Raw genomic sequence first — 18,957 nt, forward strand, 5'->3', positions numbered from 1 at the left:
GGTAGTCACTATGGGCAGGTGGTATTTATATAGAGGTAGTCTCTATGGGCAGCTGGTATTTATATAGAGGTAGTCACTATGGGCAGGTGGTATTTATAAAGAGGCAGTCACTATGGGCAGGTGGTATTTATATAGAGGTAGTCACTATGGGCAGGTGGTATTTATATAGAGGTAGTCACTATGGGCAGGTGGTATTTATATAGAGGTAGTCACTATGGGCAGGTGGTACCGGTATTTATATAGAGGTAGTCACTATGGGCAGGTGGTATTTATATAGAGGTAGTCACTATGGGCAGGTGGTATTTATATAGAGGTAGTCACTATGGGCAGGTGGTATCTATATAGAGGTAGTCACTATGGGCAGGTGGTATTTATATAGAGGTAGTCACTATGGGCAGGTGGTATTTATATAGAGGTAGTCACTATGGGCAGGTGGTATTTATAAAGAGGTAGTCACTATGGGCAGGTGGTATTTATACAGAGGTAGTCACTATGGGCAGGTGGTATTTATATAGAGGTAGTCACTATGGGCAGGTGGTATTTATATAGAGGTAGTCACTATGGGCAGGTGGTATTTATATAGAGATAGTCACTATGGGCAGGTGGTATCTATATTGAGGTAGTCACTATGGGCAGGTGGTATTTATAAAGAGGTAGTCACTATGGGCAGGTGGTATTTATATGGAGATAGTCACTATGGGCAGGTGGTATTTATATAGAGGTAGTCACTATGGGCAGGTGGTATTTATATGGAGATAGTCACTATGGGCAGGTGGTATTTATATAGAGGTAGTCACTATGGGCAGGTGGTATTTATAAAGAGGTAGTCACTATGGGCAGGTGGTATTTATATAGAGATAGTCACTATGGGCAGGTGGTATTTATATAGAGGTAGTCACTATGGGCAGGTGGTATTTATAAAGAGGTAGTCACTATGGGCAGGTGATATTTATACAGAGGTAGTCACTATGGGCAGGTGGTATTTATATAGAGATAGTCACTATGGGCAGGTGGTATTTATATAGAGGTAGTCACTATGGGCAGGTGGTATTTATAAAGAGGTAGTCACTATGGGCAGGTGGTATTTATATAGAGGTAGTCACTATGGGCAGGTGGTATTTATATAGAGGTAGTCACTATGGGCAGGTGGTATTTATATAGAGGTAGTCACTATGGGCAGGTGGTATTTATATAGAGGTAGTCACTATGGGCAGGTGGTATTTATATAGAGATAGTCACTGACATAGATTTTACTGTATGCAGTTTCTAAATCATTTGATTGACAAATACACAAGTAATTATAGAAAGCACTGTAAGAAAAAAAATATTTATTTAGCATACCCTCAATTTCTTTGATAAAAAACAGTACAAAGTTTGTACTAGGAAGTTAAATTATAATTTACAAGTTGTATCAGGTGCAAGCTGGAGAGGTATCATTTATTTGAGATGATATACAATAATGATAGCAACAGACTGTTTACAGTATAGTCAGATTCTCTCAATACTACATGCATAACTCCAATGCAGTTGTGATGACATGTCATGCTATCGAAAATTTGTGTATCACTCAAATTGTGTTGATTGCAGTAATAAGAAATGCCACGGCAACGATGTTGATTGCAGTAATAAGAAATGCCAGGGCAACGATGTTGAGTTTGGTAATAAGAAATGCCACGGCATAGGATGGAATCTTTAAACTGTGTTGAGTTTGGTAACAATAAGTACTCTCAATGTCTGATCAAATGCCGTACAAACCGCCAGTCCTTCCTTATCAGGACTCCAATCAAATCCTGCAATTGGCTGCGTTGATAGTGTTACATTCTGTAATAAATTTACTGTACCCGGCACACCTTCCTCCACACCGTCTTTATCTTCTTTCGACCTCTTTCCTGGATATGAACTGTGAAATAAAGATTGACAAGATACTGATGTCTTTGTGCTTGGTATTCATTCAGAAATCATTTGTGAGTGTAAACAATCAAACAATGTGATGTGTATGTTGCATAGAATCAAAGACATCCAATACATTTTCCATGCAATAAATGAGAAGATGGAAAATTTAAATTGTGATATAAAGCAAAATAATTTATTTTCTTGTGATAGATATTTCCCATTTCTATTATATCATACAAAATTGCACATATTTGAGTGCAGTTCAGGAACAACAGAAATCAGAGCAATACACACAAATGTTTGTGCATCCAACAATACTTGGTCGATCATTAGACATCACACAAGTTTTGCAGTCAGAATCTAATGCCGTGACACAAGGGTTGATAGAAAGAGGATCAACTTACTATTTCCAAAGGTTACAAGTACCAGATCCACCCAATGTCATGAAAACATCTCTGTTCTGTGGTAAATGTTTTACAGACCAAACAGTGGATTTATGTGCCTGCAAGTAACAAACAAAGGCATTAGTATTATAGCTGCCCCAAACTATGAAGAACTGTGAAGAAAATTCTCAGCTAAGAGCAGGGTATTGTATGTATTCATGCATATCAGGATTTGGTAGAAACAGGTATATGCAGTGCCCTCTTGTGGTGTCATATGACAAATCTTTTGTTGTTGGAATTGTACGACTCATGTGCACTATTCCTTGCCATTTCTGTAACTCTACACTTTTTTGTTTTTATGTAGATTTGTAATTTAGTATTTTTTCTAAGCATATTAGTAACAGCCACAGTATTGCCATGTGCATATATTCTTTCCCTTTATAGTAGCAGTTATTTATCACAATTAATCTTTATTGCAATTGACTGATAGAAACATTGTACATAAGACACACTTTTATGTCAGACACTTTTCAGTTCACAGCTTAGTAAATGCAAGATTTGAAATTTTAAAAGTGAATGGGAGTTCTTTCTGAACTATCAAAAAAGTCTCTAGGTTCCAATGATGACTTTGGTAGTGGGAGTACTTATAAAACTTAATCTTTGGGACATTTGGTTGGAGTAGCTATAAAAATAAAAATGTATACCCCTTATGCTGCTAGTCTCATTTACATTGAGTTTACAAGATAAAGGTTAAGGAATACATTCGCAGTCATGTGACACAAATAAAGGATGCTGCTCCACAGACACTGCAATAGATATAAGCAGTTAATGGTACCTCATAGCTTTGCTGAATAACAGCACCTTGTAAATGTCAATACCGTTAAAATCCTATTATAAACCGCGGTTTATATTACAATGTATCAAATAAAAAATTGGGATCAACAGCTCAAGTTCGGGGTGCGGTTTCTATTACGTACATATTGCAATCACTAAATGGACGTGGTCATTTTTTCCCTCACATCACTTGCACAAAACAAAAATACACCGTACAATCTTTTGAATATAAGAGTAACTCCAATTTAGATGTCAGGGAAGAGTGATAATACTCGGTATATTTAATGTAATATGCATTTATTTTTTTAATTTTCTTCGTATCGGAAAGTATATTCTGACACGCGTTTCAAATAAAAACAAACATTAATGCATTGCTTAGTAGAAATTATCATAGTATGGCACTAAAAAAGTATGGTACCGTGGGTATGATAACGCAATCCGGCCATGCTTCGGCTTACAAGTGAGTAACTTAGGCGAGGGTTCTCCGAACCCGCCTATTCACATAGTTCATACCCACCATAGACTCCGGTCAGTCAAAATGACTATTTTGAACTATAGGCATTAGTCAGCAATTCTGCCGGTGACGGAGAGATAGAATCTAGGTCAGGGGAAGCCCCATGACCCCAAGATTCTCTTTCCCTTACATCACGAACCACGTGACCGAGGCCATATGGCAGTGCCATAGACGGCTGTACAATCACTCTGGTTCCTTTCTCTCCGCATCGAGGACTTAGACCAACGCTACGGAAAGTGTGGGGTGGTTGGGGGGGACCCGGAGTCTATGGTGGATATGAACTTTGTGAATAGGCGGGTTCGGAGAACCCTCGCCTAAATTCATTACATTTAATTACCCACCATAGACTCCGGTCAGTCAAAATGACTATTTTGAACTGTAGGCAGAGTCAGACGCCGATAGGTGGCGGGTTTTCCGAGCAAACAGCAAAAGTGTTGAAAAGTCTTTTCCCAGTCCGGGATGAAACACTCTACAAAAATCACTCAACACCCTAGTTAAGACCCAAAAAAGGGTGATGTCTTACCTTGCCTGTGCTGTCCCCGGAACAAGAAGCCAAAATGCTGCTACGGTGACAGGTTTTGATGTGTCCGAGAAACCCAGACCCCAACCCAATTCTGGGGGGCAGTAAGCTTTTGAAGTAAAGACCAAAATAGTTCTGCATAGGCCGCAAAGCGGGACCTGGGAGCTTCCAGGGAAGTGCTGATGGTAGAGAAATCTGTCCGCATAAAATGCTGGACTGACTTATTGCCTCTGCACAGGGACCCTAGCGGTTGTTCGGGGTGGGTCAGCAAACCAAGACTGACCTGCTACGACGGGCCCAACCTAGAGAGACCTTTTCAATGGATTTGGTGTCTCTTAGGTGGTAGTTGATAAAGATGTTCTGCGTTCTGCAGAAGCCTGCCCTCCATGTGTGCTCGAGGGGGGTGCCTGACGCTAGCACTAGCCAGTTAGCAATCGCACAGACCTCATGCGCTCGTACTCTCTGCAAGCTCTGTGTCGAGGAAGTTAAAGTATTATAGACCTCTAATACAGTCGCAGTAAACCACCTGGTTATGGAAGTTGGGGAGGCCGGCCTATCCTGCCTGTCTGGGCCATAACACAAAGACATGTGCCTGGCACCCCGTCCTGAACCCTTAGTACAGTTTGGTGGCAACTCCGTGCTCGAACCGGGCAGAGAAGCAATTCCTCCGGACCCTCCGGGCAGACAAAATTTGACAGCCGGGGGATGACGATCGGGTGAGGATAGTGTCCTGGGATTTGGTTCTAGGCAAGAAACCTGATTCATGTCTTTAGCACAACTTGATTGTCCATAACGGCGGTACATCATCCGAGAATGACAATGCCTCCAGCCCTGGCCGACGTCTACCTGAGGTGAGGGTCAGTAGGAAGACTATTTTCCACATCAAAAATTTGAGTGGTGCTGATCAGAGAGGCTCAAAGGGTGGTCTGCTTAGAGTGGGCAAAACAACCGACAAGTCCCAGTTGGGCAGCTCCCTTGTATGGGGTCTTGGCGTTTGGAAAGCAGTTTCCTAATAATAGGACAATCGGCTAGTCTTGTTCCCATACGTTTAGAGTGGTGGGGGACAAGGCCGACCTGTAGCAACCCACTTCATCAAACAGGTGGACGAAGGAGCCTGCTACCTGGCCAATAGAGGGATGGGTATGGATCAATCTCCCTACCGCTACACCAATCAGTGTATGCTTGCAGCCTAGAAATGTAGGCTGCGTTGGTGGAATCCCTGTTCGCCCTGGCCAGGACGTTGGCAGCCCGCTCAGATAAGGCTTTCGTATGTGCGGGTCTACTGAGAGCCTCTATGCGTGTAAGTGATACCTGCTGGGCTCGTTGTTAGTGCGCCGTCGGACGGCAGGTCCGGTAAGTACACTGCTGGTGTTTCGACTAGCATTTCCAACAGAAGTGGAAACTAGGCCTTGGTTGGACAATTGGGTGCGACCAATGATAATATGCAGGTGTGCACCTGTCGATGTTTTCTCCGGTGCCCGGTGAACTAGCGGGAAGGGAGGAAAGGCGTACACAACTAAGTGGGTCCACAGGGTTAGCAAAGCGAACCTGGCCCAGGCTCCTGGAGTCAGCAGGAGTGTTACGTACGTCGGGAGTTTGGCGTTCCGGGGTGTGGCAAACTGGTCCAACCTTGGACCGTCCCACAGCCAAAACAGCCTGGAGGCTACCCACTGGGGTATCAGCCACTTCGTGTTCTGGAGACGAAGCCGTCCTGAAAGGACGTCGCCAGACTGTTCCTCACCCCTGGAAGGTGGTGTGCGGTTAGCTCCACATTGTATTCCAGGCACCAAAGAAGGATTTACTCTGCTAGGACTGACAACGATGGGGAATGCGTCCCCCCCTCCTTCTTGAAGGAGACCACCGCTGCATTGCCTGTGCGGAGCAGGACTCTGTGGTCCTGAACTAAGGGTAGAAAGCGTGGTAGTGCTAAGTACACAGCTCTCAGTTCGAGCCGGTTGATATGGTAGTCCCGAAACTAATGCATGGACCATATACTTGGGCTTGTTAGTCCAATAGATGCGCTCCCCAACCCTGGGGGAAGGCATCTGTTACCAGAGTTATACCTGCGGCGAGTGGGTCCAAGGGGGCCCCCTGTCTGAGGTTGGCCAGTGACGACCACCAGGGCAGGGCTTCCTTCACTTGGTCCGGGATCGAAACCAGTCTATCTAGTTCCCATAGGAGAGCTCGGCGTTATAACAAGCATTATACCGGGCGGCTGCATAGTGCGGCCTGGGGAACGACCCTTTGAACTGAGGTCATCATTCCGATGATCCCCATTAGTTCCCATAAGCGTTGAAGCAACCTTAGGTGGTCGCCTTAGGATCAAGGGTGGGGGTATTTACATCGTATCACTGGGATCGATGATACTCCGCATCACCCCAAAAGCGTGGCTCACCGAGTCATACGAATGGAAGACGCTGAGGGACCACCCGGAGTACCGGCTGTATCCGACACGAGTGTCTCCTTTCATTTAAATATGTAAGAGGGAGAGTGTTCGACTGTGCGTCTCATGACAGGGTCGGTTCTCTCTGAGGACGCCCGTGGGTCGGTAAGAAGGGAGTCAAAACCCACAGCGGAGACCGAACACAAGGATAAATTCGTTACCGTTGTACCGTTACCGCGTGACGAACCCTAGCTGGCTGATAGTAGGGGGGGGGGTCAACGTGTGCCCTGCCCTGAAAGCCCTGCCCCGAGATCAGAGGCTTGGCTGCCAGCACCCTATTGGCATTCAATGCCTGAGGCTCCAGAGGAGGCCCGGTGCAATTAGCCTGAACCTTGGCCTCCCCCAAAAATAGTGTGAGAAGCCGTGGATAGGAACGGTGGTTTCCCAGAGGAGACGTGTTTGAATGCAAACATGCTTTCGTGTTTCTTCCTGCTTGCCCACCGAGGGGCCGCAGTGGAGACAGCTCGCTCCGACTGTGTCTGATCTACCCGGCCTGCCAGGGATGCAATTGCCCCGACAGTCCCTTGACCAAAGACCTCAACTCGGAGGCAAATCTGGCGCTGTGCGAGGAAGGGTCCACAAAGGGACCCGCAACGGGCCCCATAGGAGGAAAGCCTCCAGGGGCACAGCCTCGCTGCAGCCGGTAAAATCGGGTAAACCACCGCCTGAAAAAATAGCTGGGGAGACAGAGAAAAATATTGGTACCTTCACCATCGGGCCTCCTACACGACGTCCCGGTACACAAAGCACCGGTAGCCGAGTGTGAGGACTTTCCACTCATGCCAAACACGCAACTCACTTTAACCGGTTTGTTTACTGGACGCGCGACCTTGCTGTGACGCGGTCAGAAAATTTCAGGCCTCAGAACTCCAGTGAAAAACACACACCTCCGCGCAAAAACCTCGAACCCCGCATGCAGCTCCAACAAAGTATCTTGGATGCGGGTTCTATGCTGGTAAATTCTGAATATAACCACTGCAGTCGACTCGAAACGTGAGGAGACCAAAAGGAAAATGGCAGCGAGCCCTGGTGCTGTCATTACATCCATACATTGCTAAATACATTGCAAATAAAAGACGACATGCATGAGGGAAAAAACAAAATACAGTTGTAAAAGGTGCCGCCGCGAAACCAACAAGTGGTTACATAGTGGCGCCGGGTTTTAATTTCTTTGTTGTGAAAAATACTACACACAAAGGAGAAAAACGACACGAGGGTAAAATGACAAGGAAAACTTATCCTACCAGCTATAATGTTGGATGCCGTGCAACGGCTACAACCCAAGCTAGAAACCCGGACAGGAAAAAAGGCAGGCGATCCAGCAGAGCCGCTAAAACTTCATCCCCGCAGATGCGGAGAAAAAAGAAGAGTGATTGTACAGCAGTCTATGGCGCTGCCATATGGCTTTGGTCACGTGGTTCGTGAGGTATGGGAAAGAGAATCTTGGGGTCATGGGGCTTCCCCCTGACATAGATTCTATCTCTTCGTCACCGGCAGAATTGCTGATTAATGCCTACAGTTCAAAATAGTCATTTTGACTGACCGGAGCCTATGGTGGGTAATTGAACGCAGTGAATTTACTTGTTTTTGAAGTGTTGAAATTGTTGATTATTACTCAGTAGTGATTATAATGACGCACAAAAAATAAATTCGTTCAATTGTTATCAAATGCAAGTAAAATTCAACTTAGTTTCACTGTAAGCTAATTATTTCGGTCACATGTAAACGATCGATGCGATACGACATCCGCCATGTAGTTTGAATGCACACGTTGCGTTACCAGATAGGTCAAGTCGCTAATTAACCAATCAAAATGCTGGATGGTGCATTTAAATATGTTAATGACAGGTCAACAACTTCAAGGTGAACGAAACGACATGACTTTTTTTTTAAATCAAGAAATTAGTTGTTTTCGAAAGATAAACTGAGCATTGAAAAAGAATTTAACAGTTTTTCGGTGATAACAGCTCATTGTCAAAAACTTGCGACACACGGACATATTCATAAGGAGTACATTGACAAAAGTTGTCGCAAGAACAAAAGCAGTTTCACTGCGTGTTTGACATCCTAACACTACTGAACAATAAAGAGGTGTGAATATTTTTAGGCACGTTGTCGAAACAAATGAATAGTATTAGGAACAATGAAACAAAATCAGTCACGGTCTTGTTGAATTGGGGGTGCAGTTAGTAATAGGTACTTTTCATGTTTTCAATTTTTGTTGAGAACTCTTTAACACTGAAGCCGAAATCGGGGGGTGCGGTTACTATTAGGTATGCGGTTTATAATAGGATTTTAATGGTAATTACTGCTTAGAATAAATCTACTGATAGTAATGTTATATCATTGTACCTACCTTAGAATAAATCTACTGATAGTAATGTTATATCATTGTACCTACCTTAGAATAAATCTACTGATAGTAATGTTATATCATTGTACCTACCTTAGAATAAATCTACTGATAGTAATGTTATATCATTGTTTCTACCTTAGAATAAATCTACTGATAGTAATGTTATATCATTGTTTCTACCTTAGAATAAATCAACTGATAGTAATGTTATATCATTGTACTTACCTTAGAATAAATCTACTGATAGTAATGTTATATCATTGTACTTACCTTAGAATAAATCTACTGATAGTAATGTTATATCATTGTTTCTACCTTAGAATATATCTACTGATAGTAATGTTATATCATTGTACCTACCTTAGAATAAATCTACTGATAGTAATGTTATATCATTGTACTTACCTTAGAATAAATCTACTGATAGTAATGTTATATCATTGTACCTACCTTAGAATAAATCTACTGATAGTAATGTTATATCATTGTACTTACCTTAGAATAAATCTACTGATAGTAATGTTATATCATTGTACTTACCTTAGAATAAATCTACTGATAGTAATGTTATATCATTGTACTTACCTTAGAATAAATCTACTGATATTAATGTTATATCATTGTTTCTACCTTAGAATAAATCTACTGATAGTAATGTTATATCACTGTACCTACCTTAGAATAAATCTACTGATAGTAATGTTATATCACTGCACTTACCTTAGAATAAATCTACTGATAGTAATGTTATATCATTGTACCTACCTTAGAATAAATCTACTGATAGTAATGTTATATCATTGTACTTACCTTAGAATAAATCTACTGATAGTAATGTTATATCATTGTACTTACCTTAGAATAAATCTACTGATAGTAATGTTATATCATTGTACTTACCTTAGAATAAATCTACTGATAGTAATGTTATATCATTGTTTCTACCTTAGAATATATCTACTGATAGTAATGTTATATCATTGTACCTACCTTAGAATAAATCTACTGATAGTAATGTTATATCATTGTACTTACCTTAGAATAAATCTACTGATAGTAATGTTATATCATTGTACCTACCTTAGAATAAATCTACTGATAGTAATGTTATATCATTGTACCTACCTTAGAATAAATCTACTGATAGTAATGTTATATCATTGTACTTACCTTAGAATAAATCTACTGATAGTAATGTTATATCATTGTACTTACCTTAGAATAAATCTACTGATAGTAATGTTATATCATTGTACTTACCTTAGAATAAATCTACTGATAGTAATGTTATATCATTGTTTCTACCTTAGAATATATCTACTGATAGTAATGTTATATCATTGTACCTACCTTAGAATAAATCTACTGATAGTAATGTTATATCATTGTACTTACCTTAGAATAAATCTACTGATAGTAATGTTATATCATTGTACCTACCTTAGAATAAATCTACTGATAGTAATGTTATATCATTGTACTTACCTTAGAATAAATCTACTGATAGTAATGTTATATCATTGTACTTACCTTAGAATAAATCTACTGATATTAATGTTATATCATTGTTTCTACCTTAGAATAAATCTACTGATAGTAATGTTATATCATTGTACCTACCTTAGAATAAATCTACTGATAGTAATGTTATATCACTGCACTTACCTTAGAATAAATCTACTGATAGTAATGTTATATCATTGTACCTACCTTAGAATAAATCTACTGATAGTAATGTTATATCATTGTACTTACCTTAGAATAAATCTACTGATAGTAATGTTATATCATTGTACTTACCTTAGAATAAATCTACTGATAGTAATGTTATATCATTGTTTCTACCTTAGAATATATCTACTGATAGTAATGTTATATCATTGTACCTACCTTAGAATAAATCTACTGATAGTAATGTTATATCATTGTACTTACCTTAGAATAAATCTACTGATAGTAATGTTATATCATTGTACCTACCTTAGAATAAATCTACTGATAGTAATGTTATATCATTGTACTTACCTTAGAATAAATCTACTGATAGTAATGTTATATCATTGTACTTACCTTAGAATAAATCTACTGATAGTAATGTTATATCATTGTACTTACCTTAGAATAAATCCACTGATATTAATGTTATATCATTGTTTCTACCTTAGAATAAATCTACTGATAGTAATGTTATATCATTGTACCTACCTTAGAATAAATCTACTGATAGTAATGTTATATCACTGTACCTACCTTAGAATAAATCTACTGATAGTAATGTTATATCACTGCACTTACCTTAGAATAAATCTACTGATAGTAATGTTATATCATTGTACCTACCTTAGAATAAATCTACTGATAGTAATGTTATATCATTGTACTTACCTTAAAATAAATCTACTGATAGTAATGTTATATCATTGTACCTACCTTAGAATAAATCTACTGATAGTAATGTTATATCATTGTACTTACCTTAGAATAAATCTACTGATAGTAATGTTATATCATTGTACCTACCTTAGAATAAATCTACTGATAGTAATGTTATATCATTGTACTTACCTTAAAATAAATCTACTCATAGTAATGTTATATCATTGTACCTACCTTAGAATAAATCTGATAGTAATGTTATATCATTGTACTTACCTTAGAATAAATCTACTCATAGTAATGTTATATCATTGTACCTACCTTTTCGGTGCAATAGGCAAATCCTTTTTGTGGATGTTGCGTTCTAAGATCAAAAACATGGAATTTAGCTTCTAATGTGGTCGCCACCAACTTGTTCATTAGAATATCTTTTCTGTCAAACTCAAGACCACATACCTATACAAAGTGGAAAGTATATTATTTTTAGGAATAAATTATGAGTATGAGTATTAGTTATCCTTTAATAAACAAGCCATGCATGGCACAGTCCCCGTTAGTTATCAAATTTAAGATATATAGTTTTGTTTATAGTAATATAGCTGGAATATAACCATGACAGGAATATGATTTTTTAACATTAAAATGATTGACAGTTGTATCTGATCGTCAAACAAGTACATGTCCATATTGAGAGATATTGCTCTGGAACAGCATTCAAAATCAGCCATTTTGATTACATGTATATATATAACGTATAATGAATATATAAAATTTTAATATAATAAGTCAAAGCATTTAAGAGATATGGCTCTAGAAGCCCAATCATTAAAACAAAATGGCCGCCAGTCAGGCATTTTGAATCCAATCTGAAAAATAAAATGACGAGCATCAGGAACCCGTAATGTCTAATGTATGTACCAAGTTTGAACGAAAACCACCCATAAATGCTTGATATTTGATGATTTTTTTAGCACAAAAAAGGCCACCATTTGGCCATTTTGAATAGGATCGTCAAACCAGTATATCTGTCTATCTATGACATGATGTATAATGAATATTTAAAATTTGAACATAATCAGTGAAAGCAAGTCAGAAATATGGCACGAGAACCACATTCATTAATACAAAATGGCTGCCAGTCGGCCATTTTGAATCTTATCTGAAAAACAAAATTATTTGCATCAAGGTCCTATAATGTCTAACGTATATACCAAGTTTGAACAAAATCCATCTGTAAACAGCCGAGAAATGCTTAATTTTGATGATTTTTAGCACAAAAATGGCCGCCATTCGGCCATCTTGAATCAGATCGTGAAACAAATTGACGTGCATATGTATAATATCATGTATGATGTATGTGTGAAGTTTGATTGTGATTGGTCCAGGCATTTCTAAGATACAGGTCCGGACGCACGCACAGACGCACACACGCACGCACGCACGCACGCATGCACGCAAGGACACACGGAGGTTAAAACATAACTGCCTCCGAACGGGGACTAATAAATGCATTCAGATTTAAACTACATATGAGATGAATAATTATTTTCTACTATTAAATACTAGTACCATTTAATTAACGCATTTTTACTTTAGATACTACAGAATTAGAATAGACAGTGTGTTCTGTCATTTGCTAATTATTATTTTTTTGTTTTTGCTTGTGTGGACCGACTGTGAAACTTACCCCATTAGTGATATTGGTTTCCCATCTTAGCGACATATTACGCAAATCAAACATTTTAATATCACCGTTATCGTAGCCAGCTACTACTATACGATCTGCCTGGTTATGTGCATGACCTGCAAATAGATTTGAATATAGTTGGTGTGACAAACAAATAACACAATACACCACTTGCAGATTAGATTTGCTACATTAAAATTTAAAGACACAGAAGTAGTAATTTATGAATATGATTGTATTTTAATGACTCAGCATTTAAATAAACACATTTTTGGGGTTTGTGTGCACTTCTATATAGAGATTCCCAAATGATGTAGTCTCAGCCACCAAATACTAAGGTATTTCATCCTATACTTTTGTACACAAAACACCAAGCATACAAACTTACCAAATGCAACTGTCCAACAGTCTCTTTTTGTTTCGCCATCTGCTGGTTCCATTTTAGCGACTGCTTCATCTTTCTGACGTGGATCCCACACTTTAACCGCTCCTAGTACATGTACACAATCACTAGATAAGGATATCTCGGTGCATTCAACAAGGACACATTCACAAATGATTTTAATTGAGAAACTATTTATAGATGTAGTAGAGATAATCAGGAAGTAAATTCACACTTATCATTATACATCTGTCACCGTAATGCCATAAGTTACAGCACACCGTAATTTTGTGGTATTTTACAGGGTATTTTCATCCTACCATATTAGGAAATGTGAATTCCAAATATGGAATAATTACATGGGTAAGCGTCCTCTAATAATAAAAACAAACATGGCTGCCACCACAAAGACGTTCGCTGATTCTGCTCTAAACATTTTAGATTTTGGCATTCCAGTGATATCTTTGGAAGGAAAAGATGTATAATATTGAGGTTATTACGAGGATATCTCAAAGTATGCATACTTTGAGGTTTCCTTGTAATAACCTTGTATTATTTAAAAAAAAAAATTTAAAACCATGTCAAACTATATATTTTATGAAAGCTCATAATTCACACAAATCTGCTTTTTACCACTGTTTTAAGTATATTCCATTATGATAGAACTCATTTCAGAATAACTGATATAACTAGATTTCATGAAGTGTAAAAGGTTCATTTTGATTAACACATGCCAAAAGGACTCTGCAAAACCTTATAATGAAAGTAAATGTTTAATAGTTTATGTGCATTCTGTAAATAGATCTCAAACTAATAGACCAAATTAATGAAGCTAAGTAGAATCATGGTGAATTTCACTTTTTATGTGCACAAATTATAGCTGATAATTTTTTTATGTCAGATTTTGAAGCTTTCGACATTAATACATGTACTTTAATGATATATGAATATGATTATGCATGTGATTAATCTGATATCACACTCACAATTTACTTCCTGTATAGTCATTCAAATTTATAGGACATCCAAATAATGTCAATCATTATGTACCTCTAGATTATGCATATATGCATCTTACCATCACGACTACCAGTAACTATTTCAGGAGCACCTTCACCGATACCAAGCCCACCTACTCCATCTATGCAGTTTATAATTTCATCATGAGCTTTCGCTGTATATATGGGAAGTTCAGAATGATCCAAGTCCCTGAAATTTCAAATAATAAAAGAGTAATTTCTATGTTTTCAGCAGTGTAGTATGCATTGTGGTGAGTTGAATTAAACTGCTGAGACCACTGCTATTACATCTAGTGAATAATTATTGTCTAATTGTGAATGCATGCTGTAAGGTCAATATATTATTTTGTGTTTACACATTTATCAACCCGATGAGAGACTGAGATGATCAGCTTTGAGTGTAGACTAGATCAAGGTGACAATTATCCATACACTACATGTACATGGTTGATCTATTATTGTATTAATACGCATATATTCTCAACAAGGGATATTTACCATATCATAAGTTTGCCATCAAAATCACCAGTTGCTAGATTCCGCTGCTGCAGACTTGAAGCAGCAAAAGTGCCACATTTGAATGACTTGGATTTTTCTGTCTGGATTACAAAGACAGAGAAAAAATACTCAGTTATTGAATACTTTTATAACAAGTGTAATGTTGCTATATACTTAATGGGTATGAATTACACTGCATGAAACGTAGATTTGCAGGGTTTTCAGTATATTGACTGTCCTTGAATGCAACAGCATATTTGTTTCCCTGAGGTGTGGGTCACCCACCTTAATTATCAGAATAAAACAAGTCAGTGAGTATTTTATTGAACCACTCTTATTTGGTGGTGGGTTGTGTAGTTTGTGTGTAAACCTAATTAACCCTGAATGCGACCAGAGAATGAGAAATCATATGGCAGAGGATATGGATGTGATGTGCTTATAACACAAGAGACATACACCCACTAAGACTATATGATTCAATACTTATTTAAAGAATTTTTTGAACGAATGATTCACTGGTTGGAAAGTGTTTCATGCCTGGAAGTGCTGTGGTCATAAATTTCAGAACACAGAAATAGTAAAGTAGTGTGGTTTCAAAAATAACAAAATCATCTACTTGTTTCATAGTAAAGTTGATAAATTTAAAAAAAATAATTTTATGTGAAACATTAATTAAGCAAATAAATAAATGTACAAATATTATTAAATTTTTCAAACTCCCTGAAACTTATTGCCTTAAATAATTTCTCCCTATATTTGTTTGTGTAATTCATGATATCACCAACATCATGTGTATTACAATGACTTTTGATTGTAACATTTGAACACTCAATTTAAATGAACCACTTTTTGTAATTGTAATGCCCAAATATGGAACTTTGTAAATAATTTGTAATTAATTAAGTGAATGTTCGAGGCAACTTTTTTGTTTTTTGAAAAATTACTATATTATCAGCGTATAATAAAGATGAGACTGCTTCATTCCTTAGTAGTGGATAAACAGGAATACTCTGTTTTGTCTCTAGCGAGGCATGAAATAACATTTTATATTACACCTGCAGGCCTTGTTATAGATTCAAAGCGTTTTTTACTCCAAAGTGGTTACAGCTGAAATTTGCAGGGAATTTGTTTTGAACTTGACAGTAAAGAATATGGCCATGGTGTGGAACTCACCTTCGTAAAACATCAATCACATTACCTACAACTAGTTATCAGATACAGAAAGAGTTGCATGAATAGCAATTGAATACAAATGCATGTTGTTGTGTGTCAAGCACAGAAATATCAAACCACACAGTGAATGTTTGAATGACAGAAAATATGATAAAATCTTTATGTATTCAGTCTCTTCAGTTATATGGCTAACACATCCTTGTAACCTTGGTTCATTGTTTCTACATTAAGCCTGTATTGTTCTATCCAGTCCATATATAGAGGATTAAAAACACTTAGTACATACCAGTACTATAAATACGCTTCTAGGCAATATGGATTATTTTTTTGAAAGTCACGCTGTAGTTAACAGCTGCAGCCAATCTCTGGTAAAGACACATTTTCTTAAACTTTCAGGTCGTTTATGTCGTGCCAAAGTGGATATATGTGACTATATTATCACAGCAATGATTATTTATAGAATTTATGATTATAAATAGTGTATGAGTTGAGATTTTGTCTGATAAATGCCAAAAATACAAACTGGAAAAAGGGACACACTACTAAGCTTGAATAATTAACTGCTGTCAATCAATGTCACGTGTCTGCGGTTTGTCAGCGTTGGGCCGCTGTAACAGGTTGCATCATCTAATCTCCAAAAACATTTACACAGCTTCTCATTATCACATAGTGGATTCAACGAAGACATTGAAAATCGATTTCGCAAATTTAAAATATCGCCAGAAAGAGTACGAGCCAGAAATACCCCTAGTCATGTTTTAATGAAATGAATAGTGTTTAGTATTGTTTACTGTTAGTGTTACTTGGTGGTAAAGAACGTATTCCAGAAATTATAGCGCAGCATATGATGGTAAATGAAACAGGAATGAGACTCGGACCACATGATCTTTAGAGTTGCTGATGACAGACCAATGAATGAATAATGTTACATGCTTTTTAGTGGATTTTTTACAGTTGTTTAATTCATGTCGTAACTGTGTGCCCACAAGCCGGCCCATAGCAAATTGTAACCATTTTTTTTCTCTCTAAAATTGATTTGTTTAACATGACTACTAAATCTAGCATTTACAGTCACACTAACGGTAGGTGAACAAATGACTAAAAATATTTATTTTAGATAATACAAGTTCTGACATTCCTTGTCTAACTGGCCTCGTGACCATTAGGAAATGTTCACTAGTCTGCATCGAACAGTTATATTTTGTCATCAGGTTTTCACACGTAGTGATGCATCATCTCAAATTTATTATCTTTTAATACTATTGCCACGTATCAGTAGCAGCATTTATGCAAGTGAAAGTGTGAATACCATGCAGTGAATATTTTTTTTAATTGTTGATCGTAGCGAGCTTGACAGTATCCTAAACATACGTGCATCGTGGTGGCATCGTAGTTCAACGATACAAGGGTGGAAAATGGATATGATACGTCTATTCTGCATTTCAGACTAACGCTATTGTTGAAATAAAGGTAATTCAAAGAAATTGTCAATGCCACATCACTTTGTAACATGTTCCATATTAGCTTGTCATTACGGAATGCCTATAGAGGTCAGGTCTGTGCTCTATAGAGGCAAATCTGATTGGCCTGTTATATACTTTGATGCTTATGGGTATTAGTCCTATCATCTTGTAAATAAACTGTGAATTTCTGGAAACATTCTGATTAACAGGACTCATTAGCATGGCCACACCTCCAACAAACACTTGCCCGGGGCTAGCCCTGCATACAGTGCGAGTATAGGGACGCATTCGATTGTTAGATGTCACCCACCACAGCCCTGTGTACATGTACCTACATAGACAAAGTCCATAGGACTTTGAAAAATATTACTTTTTTAATAAAATAGCATGCCCAGGTACAAATAACGATGATCAATTAATGGCTGTTACAGATATAACTGTATTGTCATTTCCATCAATTTCGGCTTATTTTTAACTTGCGCACCAGCTCAGGTGTGCTCCAGGACTTTGTTTATGGAGGTACGCAGGGCTGTGGTGGGGGACATCTATTAACCGAACACGTCCCCGTACACACAGCACTCTACGCAGGGCTAGCCCGAGGTAAGTGAATTGGGCCTTTAAGAGGTTGACCAACAGAAATGCTTTTTTGGATACTAAGTCTGCACATGATTGTTAGTTTATAAATGTATTGTTTTCTATCATTTCCCCAGCAGGATTTTATTTTCAATTTTGTCTCTATCCAGACACCCACCCCCGTAAAACCAGTTCCAAAACAGGACTGATCATGTCACTCATAACCAAAGAATCATCATTACAATCAAAAGATCCAGAATTTGCTACGTTTACATGCAATACTTATATAAAATGTATACAAGACAACTCAAATTGAATTATATTTCAAATGAAAATATTTAATTATTGAAATGATTTTAAAAAGGGGAGGGCGGTCTCCACTGTTTGCAACGTTTAACTGCCAGGACGTTACCGTGGAAACATAGTAAATCATCAACGTAACGTGAATCAGTTAAAATAATCTCCCTGAATCGGTGTACATTACTGTACAACAAATACTCTTTTTCATACGTACCTCGTGTAAAAGTTTAACATCACCGTGTGTGACTTCGTAGATTTGTAGAGCACCTGTTTGTCGAGGGTGAGATCCAAGTACGACAAACTTTGCACTACATGGAATCCATTTGGTATCGAAGAGAGTGTAGTTTAAGGACTTTTGAACGTGTGCGATAATCTGCGGTTTGTCCATTCTTGATATATTAAAATTGTCTTTCACGCGTTTATTCAGGTTTCCATAAAATGTTTTCTGTACGCACTTGACGCGAAATGAAAACTTCAGGAATCTTCTAATATGGCGCCCTCGATGTATGTTTGTTTGTTCGGTTTACTTTTCAAAAGGTCGTC

General features: G+C 37.9%; 1 protein-coding gene across 1 annotated transcript; it reads right to left on the reverse strand.

Annotated features, from left to right (window-relative positions):
- Positions 1 to 1,566: 1,566 nt before the first annotated feature.
- LOC100370287 (dynein axonemal assembly factor 10-like) lies at positions 1,567 to 18,933 on the reverse strand. Its single transcript, XM_085505797.1, has 8 exons — positions 18,629 to 18,933; positions 14,906 to 15,006; positions 14,467 to 14,597; positions 13,395 to 13,496; positions 13,007 to 13,122; positions 11,641 to 11,775; positions 2,298 to 2,395; positions 1,567 to 1,900 (listed from the first exon to the last, which is right to left on the reverse strand). The coding sequence occupies exons 1-8, from the start codon at positions 18,800 to 18,802 to the stop codon at positions 1,693 to 1,695; spliced, it is 1,065 nt and encodes a 354-aa protein (XP_085361923.1). The 5' UTR covers positions 18,803 to 18,933; the 3' UTR covers positions 1,567 to 1,692.
- Positions 18,934 to 18,957: the final 24 nt, after the last annotated feature.

The sequence above is a fragment of the Saccoglossus kowalevskii genome, chromosome 2, assembly GCF_978046115.1.
Source record: "Saccoglossus kowalevskii chromosome 2, keSacKowa6.1, whole genome shotgun sequence".
Classification (NCBI taxonomy): domain Eukaryota; kingdom Metazoa; phylum Hemichordata; class Enteropneusta; family Harrimaniidae; genus Saccoglossus; species Saccoglossus kowalevskii.

Bases quoted from the DNA above. Each gene is read 5' to 3' on its own strand.
- LOC100370287 (XM_085505797.1), bottom strand. From the start codon at position 18,802: ATGGACAAACCGCAGATTATCGCACACGTTCAAAAGTCCTTAAACTAC. The intron at 15,007-18,628 runs GTACGTATGAAA...TTTGTAATCCAG, and splicing joins ATGTTAAACTTTTACACGAG to ACAGAAAAATCCAAGTCATT. The intron at 2,396-11,640 runs GTAGGTACAATG...TGTTACTTGCAG, and splicing joins TTGCCTATTGCACCGAAAAG to GCACATAAATCCACTGTTTG.